The 15,300-nt window shown below is 36.3% G+C and overlaps 1 protein-coding gene across 6 annotated transcripts; it reads right to left on the bottom strand.

Moving 5' to 3' along the window:
* LOC109845277 (tudor domain-containing protein 3) lies at positions 906 to 14,807 on the bottom strand. Of its 6 annotated transcripts, none has more exons than XR_002248270.1 (9): positions 14,514 to 14,806; positions 8,053 to 8,217; positions 7,310 to 7,556; positions 3,629 to 3,829; positions 3,272 to 3,543; positions 2,747 to 2,944; positions 1,294 to 1,389; positions 1,112 to 1,199; positions 906 to 997 (listed from the first exon to the last, which is right to left on the bottom strand). XR_002248270.1 is itself a non-coding variant. In XM_020414511.1 (7 exons), exons 1-6 carry the CDS (start codon positions 14,730 to 14,732, stop codon positions 2,792 to 2,794), a joined length of 1,257 nt encoding a protein of 418 aa, XP_020270100.1. In that variant the 5' UTR covers positions 14,733 to 14,806; the 3' UTR covers positions 906 to 1,389; positions 2,747 to 2,791. The 6 variants fall into 6 exon arrangements, 2 of the variants coding, with proteins under 2 accessions (XP_020270100.1, XP_020270101.1); XR_002248271.1 differs by having other exon boundaries at positions 906 to 991; XR_002248272.1 differs by having other exon boundaries at positions 906 to 1,199; positions 3,629 to 3,826; positions 14,514 to 14,807.

The raw sequence follows: 15,300 nt of genomic DNA, 5'->3' as shown, positions 1-15,300 counted from the left end.
TTACACAAATAGAAATTTATAATAAATTCAGGATATTATTATATGTTCATGTTACATTCGCACTTTTATATGATTAAGATTACCTCCTATAACAAGCACAAATAAATTTGTCTATAGTGGGGGATAATCTTATTATGTTGACCATAAATATTTTTTCCTACCCACTTCAAAACCAACCAAACAAAAGAAAAATGAAAAAATATCAAATCAACAAAAGTTTTCCCTTTTTTACATGCGAACCAAACCAAAACACAAGAAAAATAAATACATTGGTTTCCCACCATATTTTATATGCGAACCAAACCAAAACAATCTATTTCTTGAAAAAGTTTGGAAAACTCAAAACTTGAGTTTCTTTACATGAAATTGCATTTCTCTATATCTAGGAAACAACCCACTTCAAAACCAACCAAACACAAAAAAAGTATGGGAAATGTCAAATCAACAAAAGTTTTCCCTTTTTTTTTCATGCAAACCAAACACAAGAAAAGTAAATACATTGCTTTCCCATCATATTTTACATGTGAACCAACCAAAGCAATCTATTTCTTGAAAAAGTTTGGAAAACTCAAAACTTGAGTTTCTTTACATGAAATTGCATTTCTCTATATCTAGGAAACAAACCAAACACCCCCTTAGCGGAAACCAAGTGAACTTAAAATCCTGCAAAATCACAAGCAAGTCTGAACTGCTTCAACATTTCAAACTAAAATAAAAAGCTCATACAACAATAACAACAAAGTTTTCGTCCCAAAGTTTTGAAAACAAATATTATACACAGAACCAATTATCCAAAGAGCTTAATGGAGAATTTAAGTGAAGAAAACAGAAAACTAGGACTACTAAGCAACTGCATCTCATTAGTACTTCTGGTCGTAAAAAAAATCAAAAATGCAATCTTGACAACAGAGAAAACATCGTCCAACATCTTGCATTCATGGATGCGACTGCATTTAAGCGATTGGATGAGATTGCATTTATGCAATCCAGTCTGTTTCTAGAAATCAAATAAACCAGAGCAAGCATAAACAACAAAGAAATGAGAGGAAGAAGAAAAAAAGAAAAATTGCAGGTCAAAGTATGTGATTCACTCTCATCCACTCTCAATTACCTTTCGGCTAGTATCAAGTATCACTTTTTTGTTCTCTCAGATGAGACCATACCTCAAACCTGGGGAAAAGGAAATTAAAGACCTCTACCTGTGATAAAAATTGTAAATTTCATAAGGTTGCCATAAACTTTAGGAAAGCTTTGTACAAAATTACCATAAACTATTTTGTTTGAGAAGACAACCATGAACTTCACAGCTGCAGAAGAATCTCATGAACTAAAGGGAATTGTTGCTAACAGCATTAACGTCTTGGATAAAAGGTCAAAGCTACCTTGTATCTATCAACCACAAAACTCGTAAGGATGATATAGAAGACACATAATGTACATAAACGAAAATTTGTCAAAAAATAAAACGTGACAACTTAGCCTAGCTGTTGTCATCCAATAAAAAACTTTTATGTTAGTTTTGTGCAAAATAACCCAAAATCCATGACAGTTATGAGAAATTTACACATAACACACTTGAACAACGTGTGGCTCCTAGTTGTATCACTGCTTTCATCATAAATTAAGAAGAAAAGCATTATAAGAGTAGGAGGTTTAGTAAAAGGGAGAGTAGCTGGCATCTACTTTTAACTCTTCGGATTATAGATGGGGTAATGCTAAATGTACGCCGACTCCTACACAATTTCGGTAAAATAAGATATGAACATCTTCTAGAAGAGTAGCTGGCATCTACGTTTAACTCTTGGGATTAAAAAAGGGTAATGCTAAATGTAAGCCGACTCCAACGCAACTTTGTTAGAATAAGATACGAGCATCTTCTGGGACTAGACACATGGATCCTGATTGGTATTCACGGGAAAAAACATGTTGTATGTTATAGTATCAAAGCAGTATATGCTTTGTAGTAAATTCATCATTTGCGTTGTAAATAGGAATTACAGATGTAACAGACTACGACCCTGCCCCCCACCCCACCACCCCAAAAAAAAACCCAATAATTTATTTTAAAAAAAGGTATTGTGTTTTTTATATTAGTTCCTTTAATCTTGCTTATTTTGAAATTAGTGCCTCAAATCATGGAAATTGCTATTAGGTACCTCAATTTCTAGGTTATTTTGAATTTAGTCCCTCAAATGTTGCTATTAGATCCCTCCCTCAATTCTTAACTTATTTTGAAATTGGTCCCTCCAATCAAGAGTAGAAGTAGCAATTGGAGGGATTACCAAGTAAAATCTATTGTTGTGGATTATTATTTCCTCCAATTCTCATAATTTATATTCTTGAGTGGAGGGAATAATTCCAAAATAAGTCAAAATGTGGGGTACCTAATAGCAATTTCCATGATTTGAGGGACTAATTTCAAAATATGAAAGATTTAAGGGACTAGTATGGATTATGGAATGACTTCTCAAAAGAGGTTGAGTATTTTCTTCCTCCATGGATGAGGGTTTAATTATTTTTTGGAACCCCCTTGTCAGAATTCGTGGCTCCGCCACTGTTTCTAACAGCAACTCCAACTACTATGATGGTAAAAATATTAGATAGATTCTATTGTTAACAATGTACTAGTTGTTAGGCTTTCATAAAGGTACATTTCTTATGACTAACAATTCATAGAGGAAAATAAATGCAATTATTTTCAAGTGCTGAAATCACAACCCATAATACAGAAAGCTGAAATTTATACCTGATAGCATAAGTAAATTATTCCCAATAAATAACTGCTGCCAAGTCAGCTGAATCTTCCTCTTCCCCTCCTTCCTCGCCCTCTTCCTCTTCCCCTCCCTCTGAATTCTTTTCTGCCATCACTCCTGCTTTCATCTGGTCCACCAAAGCTGAACATGCTCATCCTTATCTTCTCTGCCTCTGTGTACATTGGTTCTACCTATATCCATTGCAAGCAAATAAACAATATAGTGTGCTAACATTAAACTCTTTGAAAACTTCAACAGGGTTTCAATGGCCATCAGGTGCCAGAAAAGAAACTAGGGTAATTTGCAAATACTCATCTATACCTTCAGTAGCCCTTATCACTCCGCAACTCATTATTAGCACCTACCCCTCTCAATTCATGAGGGAGAAGAGGGGGTGATCTAGAATTCATCCTTCTCAAAGTATTAATCCATGATTAGTGCTAATAAAAGAGTTGAGGGTAATAAATGCTACTGAAGCATAGATGGGGGTTTATCTGCAATTTACCCAATAAACTAACATGGAAATCTTCGATATCTAATTGGTTCTGCAACTGGCGAGCAAACTCCTCATCCTGGGTAATATCTTGGGAGTGAACAGCCATTATGGGCTTCAAATTGTTGCCTTTTCTTCTTTCCCATTCTTCTAAGGTGAAAACTTGAGTCTCTTCTTGCTTGCCTTTGAATTTGTTTCTATGACCCCTATAGTTCCTGTCTCCCTGTGCTGGCTGAGCCATTTTCTGCAGAAGTTTCTGTGCAGCAGCTTGGTTTTGAACAGGAACAGCTTCACTCACTTCATGCAGAAATGATAACTACGGTATTAGCTTAATAACAAAAACAAACACTGTATTATGTTTAAGAAAAAGTAGATGGGATACCTTCCTTTGGCCTGGCCTCTGAGGTGCAAGGTTTTTCTTCAGCCTTGTTACCTGAGGACACTGGTTTAGGATCATCAACAGCCTGCTCTGTCTTTGCATCTTCAGAAGCTTTATCTGCCTTTGGGTCATTAGAACCACATCCTTGGTGCCCTCCCGTTTGTCTATTAGAAGGATATTTTGAAGTCGTCTCAAGCAGAACTACTGGAGGTAACATCATGACAAATTTAAGTGAGATTAGACCAGATCTAACTGTTGACCAATTACTCGATGAATAAATACAATAAAAATTGATGTTTTCTTTTTGGTTATCTATCTTAAACCGAGTCCCTCTAACCATTATGGTGCGAGCTGAGGATTATATTTTATTCAAATATGGCCTCGCAGGTTGAGTGCCCTTTTTATGGCTGAAACCTGGACTCACACAGCAAAGTCCACTTTTAGAAAACCCGCTTCACATTCGCGGCCAGTGGATTGGAACCTGGGTTGCTCCAGAACCATCTTAAATTGAGTCACCCTAATCATTACACCAAAACTTTGAAGTTATGGTGAGAGTTGAGGATTATATTTTTATATTCTAAAAATTAATATATGGGTTTGAATTTGAGAATTGCGCAAAAACATCTGCTTCAATTAAAGCGCTTTTCTTATATTGGTTCCCCAAATCTAACATATTTCTAAATAAGTTCCCCAAACCTCTTATACTTTAAATAAGTCCCCCAAATCTTTAAATTCTCTTAAATAAGTCCCTTCAGGTTCAAAACTGCTAATTAACTCCAAATTAACTAAACCATATTAATGTTGTTAGTTCTGCCCTCATCTTCCCCATATAGTTTTGCCTAATACCTGCAACGAATTGCAGTAGTGATTTCTCAACAAATAGCAATTGTGGAAAGAAACAGCTCGAGGGGTTTATGGATGAAAATATCAAGAAAAAATGGGGGAAAACAGAAAAGACAGACAAGATGAGTGAAATTTAGTTAACTCATTTAAGTTGACAATTTTTTATGTGGGGGTAGTCATTTAAGACAACTTAAAAGACTTAGGGGGTTTATTTAAAGTATATGAGACTTGGGAGACTTATTTAAGAGAACTTATATATTTTGGGGGTTATTTAAAATATATGAGATCGCGGCACTTATTTAAAAATATGTTAGATTTGAGAACGAATATCTAAGAAAAACCTAACCAAAACTTTATTAAGAATAAGAACATCATTAATTACTATAGAATTCCAATTTAAGAAGAACTGATTCAGGCCACAATGTGGGCTGGGAGCCCTCATGACTGATATAAACGAGTCTTGAGGCGATGTTATACTTGATAGGTCTGTGGCTTTTGGCTAAATGCAGCAGGGTGATACTTGTGGAATTTTTGGTAGGATTACGAAGTAGACAAGTAGAGATTGTGGTTGAACTCGGTGAGGTTCTGGAAGGCCATCCACAGGACTTTCAGTTGGAAACTTGGAACATAGGGATCCACCAAAGTATTATTTTTTTAAGTTTTTGTTCGTACATGTGGGCTTGTATTAAAAATTATGGAAACCAATTTTCGCTAAGTTAAAAACTTGTTATGAATGACTACAGTCATCGATAATCAAGGCAATTCCACTTTAAGAAGAAGATTTGATGGAGGACGTAATGTGAGCTAGGAGTCCTGATGATCTTGTGGAGCTATTTGTCTCATGATGGAATGCGGCACTAAACAGTTTTGGTGAGGCTTTTGGATCAATGGGACATGGTGATAATTCTAGAATTTTTTAATCCAAGAAAGAAGACAACCAGTAATGTTGATATGGTGATCAAATTAAACATGGTGGGCTTGGGAGGGTCCATCTGCATTCTGTGAACAAGCGACTTTCAGTTGGAAACATGTAGAATCTCACCAAAGCTTGACGCTTGAAAGACAACAAACTTAGCTGCAGAGAATCACATTCAGCTTTAAGGCACATGTGAAGTCAAACACACAACAGAAAATGCTCCTATTGCCTCTTATCTTAGCGTGCATAAAAAAAATTGCAAAACTGATTACATTTTGAACATGTTAGATGATAACAATGTTGACAAAATGACATCTATTTCAATATGCATAGAAATTAGTGTTGTTTATCAAAAGTTGACAGATTGAGATAATAGTTGAAAAATGAATCGCTTTCACTGGTTGATTGCAAAATGGGAAAAACATAATAGCACGGGGATGTATAAAGCATTGATGATGAAGATTAGCAGAGGTCAGTGAGGAAACAATATGCGGATTCTAATTTGTCAGAAGGGTTTGGAAGCCAATAGCTCCAAGTTTGAGTAGGTTCCGTAGCATTGAGACTATTCAATGCAAGGGAGACACATGAATAAAAACTTAATTTGGCCATAAGTTATTTGCATATAATAACTTTTGCTGTGAGCCTTTGACAACAACATATTAACCGATGAAGAGAACATGTCTTTCTAGTAACAAAACCACTCAAAAAGAGAAATTACAAATATTTATAACACGCCTAAATTGACATTAGGTGGGATGGGGTGATGCAGGCTGAGGAAGGTAGATGGAGAGAGAGAAGAGGCTTTTTAAGCTAGATTAGAAGGCTGCCTACGTAATGTGGTTGGAACTTGAAACACCTACTAGTCCTTGTTTTTAACCTCCTGTTGTAAAAGAGGGAAAGTTACATGCATTGTATTGTTAATAAATACATCGTGGAATAAAAATTAAACTCTAAAAAGAAGAATAATGGGAATTTTGCATGCATTCTATGAAATTTATAAGGTTATCAATAATGGATAGCGTTGTATAGTGGTGACGCATCGCTAAGGCTATTTGGAGCTATTACGGCAAAATAGCGGTAAAAAAGCATGAAGTCAAATAGCGGTCTAATTTTAATATACAAATATTCAAAAAAAATAAAATTAAAATTTAGAAAATCTAAACGTAAGTATTGGATGATTCAAAGATATCCTAAATATAAAATAAACATGTAGCCGTCACATAATACCGAAGAAGACTAGAGGAGTCAAAGAGTCGTCGTCTTCAAGAAGATAAACTCAGCAGCGAAAGGACTACATTAGGAGGAGCTCATGCAAGTGAGGGGAAGTGCTGAGGGAGGTGCTAGAGGCTGTGGGAGGCGGCGGGAATATGTCAAAAATCGCGGGAGGTGGTGGGATGCAGTGGTTGCGGGTCATGTTTAATTTAAAAAATATAAACCCCAAATCGCTTTTAAATATCGGTCAAAAAGAGGATTGTGCCCACAATCGCCTGCTATTCATCACTATGGTGAGCTATTCACCGCTTTTGTGAGCGAAAAGAGCATATTCTATAATATGTCGCCGTTATTGGGCAATAGCGTAGCGGGAAGGGACCACTAACGTTATTAGCGCCACTATTGTGGTGCTATTTATAGCTATTTATAACAATGTTTATAACCCACACATGATTTATGTAATTTGCATCTAGCCTGCACAAAATGTCATTCGACAATGTTAAGAGGCTTAATCAAAATGATTTTTTTTCTTTTTTGCTGAAAAAATCATTTTCAAGCATCCAGCGTGACTTGCATACTACAGCATTCACACCAGTAAGACAATCCAGTATCAACAGGAAGGTGTCTAATGAAATCACAACAAGTAGTATGAATGTGAAAGTACTAATTCAGATTTAGAGTGAACTATGTTAAGCATATAGAAAACAGATTACCATGTGAGCCATGTTGCTGAACAGCTTGATGACGATGTGATTCAACTTGTAACTTCTCAAATGCAGGAGGACCAACCCCATTCTCATTCTGAGAGAGTCTCAAGGACGAGCGTGAGAAGCCAGAATATTTCTGACTCATTTGCCACTCTTCATAAAGAGATGGTACAATACCTCCCACTATGGTCACTACTTTAGGACTTAAACATAGTATACCGTTACGTACAGAGACTTTATTTTCCAAACAAATCTGTTGTAAGAGAAAAAAGAAAAGGAAAAAAATTCAAGAGGGTACAGTAATCTGATATGACATGTGCATCGTAATAAACGATAGTGTAACAAAGTTTGGTAGGTTAGAAAAGTTCAGTAGCTATGCCTACAGAAAATATTAGCTGAAGTTTTACTTTGTTGCCACATATAATTAAAAATAGTCGTTAGTGCTTGTAACTTACCAAAAGAATTTTTAGCATTAAAACGCTTCTGAATCTAAAATATTTTACATCAATATGAACATAGTAGCAACTAAAAAGAAGGGACCAGATGCTGTTAGTGTAAGAATATGAGCAAGTTGGTTACGGAAAGATTTGTTTTAATTAATTTAACTTGCCTTAACAGAAGTTAAGGGTGTTATCCTCGTTGTACAACAACAATAAAAGGACAGGTATAATATGCATATTAGCACAGTATAACATCTTTCTTTCACATAATAAACATAAATATTTCAAAGATATTGTTGGAAAGCAAACCTTTGTGCCAGGAGGAATCTCTTCACTGATTGATGGAATCGGAGCATACTCTATGGCAGTTACATCTGATTGCCCATCAGTGAGAACAAATCTAAGTAAACGGCGTTGTGAATTCTTGAACGAAGCGTCAATGCTGCTCTTGTATATATCTCGTAGAGAAACCAACTGGGAAAACACAGCAATCCATCACTCAAATGCTTCACAAAAATCTGAATATTAAAGTTTTACATGTATCAAATACAAATATAAGATATATAAAAAATTATGTCAACTTAAGTTGTGATGAACAATAAAACCATAAGCCAGAAAAAAATAACATATTGCAAAGTTGCTAGACAATTTAAAATTTTGAGATTGAAGCAGTCAGTGGCATAGCCAGGAATTTTCTTTCCATGTGTGGCAGTGGCAGGGGGTGGCAAATTACAACCGTTTATACTACGCATCACTCAGAATGAGACAGATCAAATATGGCAAATTACAACCATTTATACTACGCATCACTCAGAACAAGTCTCTTATATATAAGCACATGTAAGAAGAACCTAAATAAAGTTTACATATATTTCCGTGTTAAGATTTAAATTATTTTAATGGTATGCAGTCATCATTGAATCAAATGTTTCGGATGATATATACAAAAATGTATGAAGTCAATACTTTCAAGTCTTACGCATATCAGACAAAAATATAAGATACATATAAAAACATATGAAGTTACAAGAAAATTTATGTTACCCTGCAGTCTGCAAAAACAAGCAGTGGCAATGTAAAAAGGAAAAAAAAAACACAAGCGAGGGGGGAAACAAATTATGATGATGCAAGATAGGAGTGGAGGGAGGGGGGCGAGACTGCTTGGAATAGCAATCAATTAATCCACAACTCAAAATAATACCTTCTCGATAATGCACAACATTGAGTACCTTTTGTGGGCATTCTCTTGACTAATTATTAAATTTGCTGGGTTATTGTGAATTGCTATCAAAACTATGATAATTTAGTTTTAGATATTCTCTAGTGATTGATACTTTCTCAGGAACACCACCCGTTTAAAGCATCTTCGTGTAAAGACCCCAACTATCAAAAATTATAACAATATATATGCACAGAAGCAATCCAAAATGAGATCACATTAGGGCTAGAACCGAAAACCTAAGATGTTCATATTTTTATTTCTTTAAAAATTTCAAACTTGAATCCAAATATCTATTTCCATATTTATTTTGAACTCAAATATTCAGTATGCTTATCAAATTTCAGAGTATATTAATTTCACTCATGATTTTTACTTTTTATTATTAAACTATTTAACTAGAGGATACTTTCATTTGGTGAAAGAAAAACTTTATTTTTTTCTAAACAATTTGATTCTCAGATAGTATTTAAATTCACAATTTCAAACTACTACTTATAATTTATGATGTATAGATCTTTAATTTGAATATTAAGTAGAAAATGTAAATAGGTTGAATACAAATATTAAACAAACAAATTGAATATGCAGTTTGTTTTGTTTGCTTATGATTATTAAGTTTTGTTTGCTATGAATCTGAATATTCAAAACTATTTGTTCATTGTTAAATGAACTATCGAATTGAATATACCTGAATAAATATTAGGACAATTAACAAATTATTTGTTAAGTTTTTTTTTTTTTTTTTGTTTCCACCCAATCATTACGCTTTGTCTCATAGTTCAAACAACTCTTTGACAGAAGTTGCACACTGACCCGTGCCTTCAAATAATACTCAGATTCTTTCAAGTGTATTTAACTAGAAATTAGAAGTATATCCGACTGTAGTTGCTAACTTCCTATAAGACAGGTTAGAGAGTGCCCCACCCCCCCCCCCAAAAAAAAAAAAAAAAAATCAAGCTCTAACTCTTGACTAAGCCACTAGTACAGGACAGCTTAAAATGTAGATGCAACCCATTTGTTTAACGTGGGATTGACAAAGTTTATTAATTTTCTGAATATCTAATACTCTAGGATAATGATGATATTTGAACCAATATTACATCTTGTTCGTGAATCCTTTGATTTTTACTTCTAAGATTATAGCCAAAATAAGAATGGTTATAATTTAACATCCTAAAGTTTCACTAATTTTTATCTTTGATATTCTGAAGTTGTTGTTTTTTCCAACAAATACCTCAAAGTTTAGCCACTTTTAACTTTGATACCTTCGTCTACACCACCATTAAGAATTATGTATAAAATGCATCAAGTGACTATCACATGATAATATTTGTACTTTTTATACTCTAGACTAAAAATAAAATCTCCTTGAATCTCTTTTTCCCTCTCTGAGCTATCGAACCCTAAATCCATTTAAATTGTAATTATATATCCATTTCTTTATTTCCCCAAATACAGGTAAGTGGAATATGGCAAAAATAACCCCCATTTAACAACATGCACTATAAAATGGTAATTTAAGAAATATTACGCTAAGTTTGGATAGATTTTTTCAAGAGGTGATGTTAGGAACTTAGGACGTTAACCATCCAAATACGTGTTCATTTATAATTTTTAATTAAGGGGAAGGGAGGGTAAAAACAAAGCAAATTCACTCCCTTATTTAACACTCCTAAAGTGGAGGGATTAGGAAGGGAGACACCACTCCAATATTGTCCTTAGGGTGTGTTTGGATTGGATATTGTTACTTGGTAATAAGCTATGTTGCATGGATACGGGTGCAAACATGGACACGGGTACGGATACGGCCTACAGGCCACAGTAAAACTGTAAAAGTTAGGATAATAGGACACGGCTATATACACAAGTTTTTAAGTTAAATAATCTATGTAAGATTGATATTATTTTTCATTCATCTATTGTTATGGTGCTCCCATTTGCCAAAGTGCAACTCATTGCCAAGTAACGGACATGTGTACTTATGCATGCAATGCCCCAATCAAGTTGGCGGCCAGAGACCAGCGAGGAGTCCGACTTAGCCGACTCGTCGAGTCGATATTCCTTAATATCGACTCGAAAGACGGTACCAGTCGACCCTCTTGTCGAAGACGACTCGCCATGAGCCCACTCGACCAAATACTTGACGCCTCACGAAGACAACTCGAAAGGCGTTACTTCTCGGTGAAGTTAAAGAACAACTTCTACCTCGAGCCTTTCCCGCTAGCGACATGTCAACATTACATTTAATACATGACAGGCGTATCATGCCTCTGGCCCGATAGCCTTCATGACTCATCTGACCACGTGGACATTGTCATGCTGCCAATCACTTCTTGTTTAATATTGAAGTGATCACTCTCCCACTCGTCAGTCGACACATGTAAAGTAGATGTTGACTCAGCTGTCAGCCCACACTTCAACACCATCATCTTTGTGCTCGGTCGACACAGGTACTATTCGAACATAACAGGGATCTGGATGATCTTAAAAATCTTGGATCTTTGGATCTTTTCTGATCTAATCTTTAAGCAGAGACACTGTACACATACAAGAACTCACACAGTTTATTTTTCCTCACTCAAGTTCATTAGCTGACTTGACCGTCGGAGGACCATGGGGGATCCAAGCCCCATCCTCTCACTAATTCCTACATGTGCAGGCTTTTCAGCAACCCAACTCAAGAACCGGACATAAAGTCGTGGAAGAAAGCAGTCCTTCATCAATATTGAACAACCTCATCCAACCACAGATACAACTGACTGTGTGATCACTTGACATAAATACCTATTATGAGAACTAAAATCCTTATACTATTTTTTATGTTTTTTTATTAAGTACATTATAAAATGGAAAACTGCTCGTTTTTGAACTAGATACACAAACAACTCTCTAAAATCATACTTACGAACTATATACGCGCTAGAACGAACATGTCTCAGATCCAACGAGTTGCACAAATTTGAGGTAAAGTGTATAATATATGTTCAAGAAATGTAAACTAAAATATGTGATATATAATTGAGTACACATCTAAATAATTGCATGCATATAGTCAAGAAATGTCCAAGGAATGTCCGACACGAACACAGACATGGGAAGTGTCAAACACAGACACAAGAGCCTAGACGAAGTGTTCGTGTAACCTAGGTAATAAGTCTTTATCTCTTAATTTAGATAATACTATGTTTCGTTCAAATTTTAAAGGGGCTTAGGGTGGACTATGTAGTTCATTAAAATGAAACCGTACGGACTTTCCGGACAAAACAAAGGTCGAGGGTATTATTGTAGTCAAGCAACTATTTCTCACTCAGGATTAAACTCAAAATGGCACCTGTACCCTTTATCTTTTCTTAAAAATTATCTTGTGACTTTGGAATATATTAATTAACATATTACGATTAAACCAAAACGTTTATTGAAATGAACTAGCACAAATATTAAAATCAATCTGTCATCAGTCTTGCACAGACTAGAAGCTGCTTGGTGGAATTTTTTTTATTTGAAAGGCACTTGCAAGCACAAGGTAGTTGATTCTCTTAAACAAAATATAAAAATCTATTGATTTGAGCCTTTTGTAATCAAACATGAGCCTGCCTTTTGTTCCTTCTTTTTTCGTTTGTATTCAAAAACACCAACAAAGAGAGCATAACAAATAGTATACAGTGAATAGTTACCAAACAATATAGTTAATTGATTAACAAGATCACAAGTAATAAACTAAGCTAATACACTATTTATTTTGCGGAACATTGCTTGTAAAATGCTAAGATGATCTTGTGATCCTAATTTATATTTAGACAATTTATTGTTATGTTGTATGTGACATTGTGGATATTTTTTATTGTGTTGTAATCTTGTATCTCCAACTATTCCACGACTACAGTGAGTTAAATTAATTCCGAGACAAAACAAGTCCTTGATCCAAACATGGTCTTAAATAACTAAAGAATATTTAGATGTACAATATATATTATTTCTTCAAAAGGGCATATTGGTCATGTAGCTTTCCCTTCCCTTTCGATTCTCCACTCCAAACAAATATGGATCTCCTCCTCTTTGGTTTACTTGAATCATTCCCCTCTCCTACCATCCTTTTTATTCAAACATGTATTGGTCATTCTAGCCACACACTCTATTAACTTTGGCATATTTAACATAGCCATAGTCATTCTGAGTGCAAACTCCAGTAAACTCTCTCCCTCTTGAGGCAACGGTAAACCAACTTTTCCAGCATGACTACCAAAGATGGAACAATGAGCTGGTTGATTTGATCTGCGGCCTCACAAAACAAAGTTAACAATCTTCCTTTAGGTTGGAGTCTTAACTCGGACTAGTTGATTTAGCATTACACAAATAAGGGTTTTTCACAGTGTGAAGCGCCCATCATTTGATTACAGCTAGAGGGATAGACGTGCATGAGACAAAATCGCAAGGTGGCACAATCTCGGGCTCAGTTCTAGATTGGAAATCCTTATGGGTAATACAACTTCAAAAAAAATTGAAGTTTGAACACTTCTCACGGAGGGCTTGTCATGATAAACTTCTAGTTCAGGAGGCCTTACGTAAACGAGGAGTGGTTATAAATGAAGGTTGTTGGGATTGAGGGAGTGAGGAGTCAACTAGCAATGTCCTTTGGAGCAGCCCTTTTGCTAGACTAGTGTTGAGTGTTTTGGGAATTAATTTGCAGCTTACAATGAGGGAAGGAATGACGATGGCAATGTGGTGGCGCGATCAAGTTGAAACACATAACTATGAGGCATTTCAATTGAGCATGGCGCCGCGGTCGTGTGATGGTTATTATGCAATATTCACAATGAAGCTATGCATCGAGGTAAGGGGATGGGCGGGGAGGAGCTGGTATGTTTTGTATGGGAATCCATTGTTGACTTCGAAAGAGCGCAGGAGGCTCCCCCTAGGATTCAAAGCTCGATTATCCCTAGAGAATGGAGGCCACCGTGTTCTGGTTTGACGAAAATTAATTTTGACGGGGCCATGTTTGAGGACTGTGGGGCTATAGGAGTGGGGGGTTGGTGATTTGTGATCATCAAGGGCAATTTTTCGCGGCACTATCCAAGTTGATCATCAAGGGGAGTGGTGGTGCTGACATGCGAAGTACCAAAGCATTTTGCGGGGGCTTGAAGGAGATGCTGTACGAGTTGTCGTAGGTATCCACTATCCAGCAAGGATGGAACTTCTTTTCCTCCACGTGTGCATCTTGCACAGGACGTGTACCGGCAATGCAAGTGGTTTCCGAGCTGGAAGTTTGAGGCAGTAAGGCGTCAAGGCAATGGCATAGCTCACTGTTTGGCACGCAAAGCTCAAGCGTGTTCGGTTGGTGTTTCTGGGTACGAGGTGTGGCTTGAAGAACCACCTTTACTTTTTTTTCAGCGTTTGCTTATGTTAGACGGGAGCAATAGTAGAGCGGTTTAGTTGTTAAAAATGAATGATGATCAAACTTTAGGGTTTAAAGTGCAATTAACTCAAGCACCAATTATAGAAACAAAATCTCTTACCAACCAACTGGGGTTTCAAAAATTATATTATTTACCTGCAAAACTTTAGGGCCGCTGAGATGGGAAGATTTCCTCAGGGACGTTGGATCGGGAAGAGACTTCGCTCCGATGGATCTCAAATCCATTGCGAGGAGCTCGGATTCGGTTGACTCCAGCGAGTTTTGGGTCTGAATCAGGGGTTTGATCTCCTCGGGGTCTCGAAAGCTCCATCCTTTCTTGATTAGGGTTTCGTAGATCGCCTCCGTTTGATCCATTCTCTGGTTTGTTTCCTCCGAGAGAGAGAGAGAGAGAGAGAGAGCGAGAGCGGGAGCGGTGGCAAGACTGTGGTTTTGTTGAGATATATGGGCTAATGTGTTGCGGGTCGAGCTTGTTTCGATCCGACACCGCTTTTTTTTTTTAATGAGTTTTTTTTTTTTTCCATAAGGTCCTGGACTCTTTAAAACTTGGGGAAAATGTGTTCATGCCCCAAAAACAGAAACTTCATGTACTGCAGCCTCTCCTAGTTTCCCTCATATGGTTCAGCCCCGTGAAGTGTGACATTTTGTGCTGCAGCCCCTTTTTAACAATTATTACATGCCAACTAAGCTAAAATCCCCAAAATAACCTTATCCTCTCTCCTCAATCCTTCAAACCCAGTTCTCTCTCTCTCTCTCTCTCTCTCTCTCTCTCTCTCCGTATCCTCAAATTTTTCTGGATAGTGCAATGCTACCCTTATGCATATTTATATATTAAATGAAGGGACACTGAATATCCATGTACCAGTTCACATCTCTAGCAGGATCCTGAGATACTTTGTATGGAGGTAATAAGGGAAAACCTAAT

This window comes from Asparagus officinalis, chromosome 6 (genome assembly GCF_001876935.1).
Source record: "Asparagus officinalis chromosome 6, Aspof.V1, whole genome shotgun sequence".
NCBI classification, from domain to species: domain Eukaryota; kingdom Viridiplantae; phylum Streptophyta; class Magnoliopsida; order Asparagales; family Asparagaceae; genus Asparagus; species Asparagus officinalis.
Note: the sequence above shows the minus strand (reverse complement) of the source record. Positions and strands in the feature narration are given on the sequence as shown.

Bases quoted from the DNA above. Each gene is read 5' to 3' on its own strand.
- LOC109845277 (XM_020414511.1), bottom strand. From the start codon at position 14,732: ATGGATCAAACGGAGGCGATCTACGAAACCCTAATCAAGAAAGGATGG. The intron at 8,218-14,513 runs GTAAATAATATA...GTGTTTTCCCAG, and splicing joins GCGGCCCTAAAGTTTTGCAG to TTGGTTTCTCTACGAGATAT. The intron at 7,557-8,052 runs GTTTGCTTTCCA...CTCTTACAACAG, and splicing joins AGATTCCTCCTGGCACAAAG to ATTTGTTTGGAAAATAAAGT.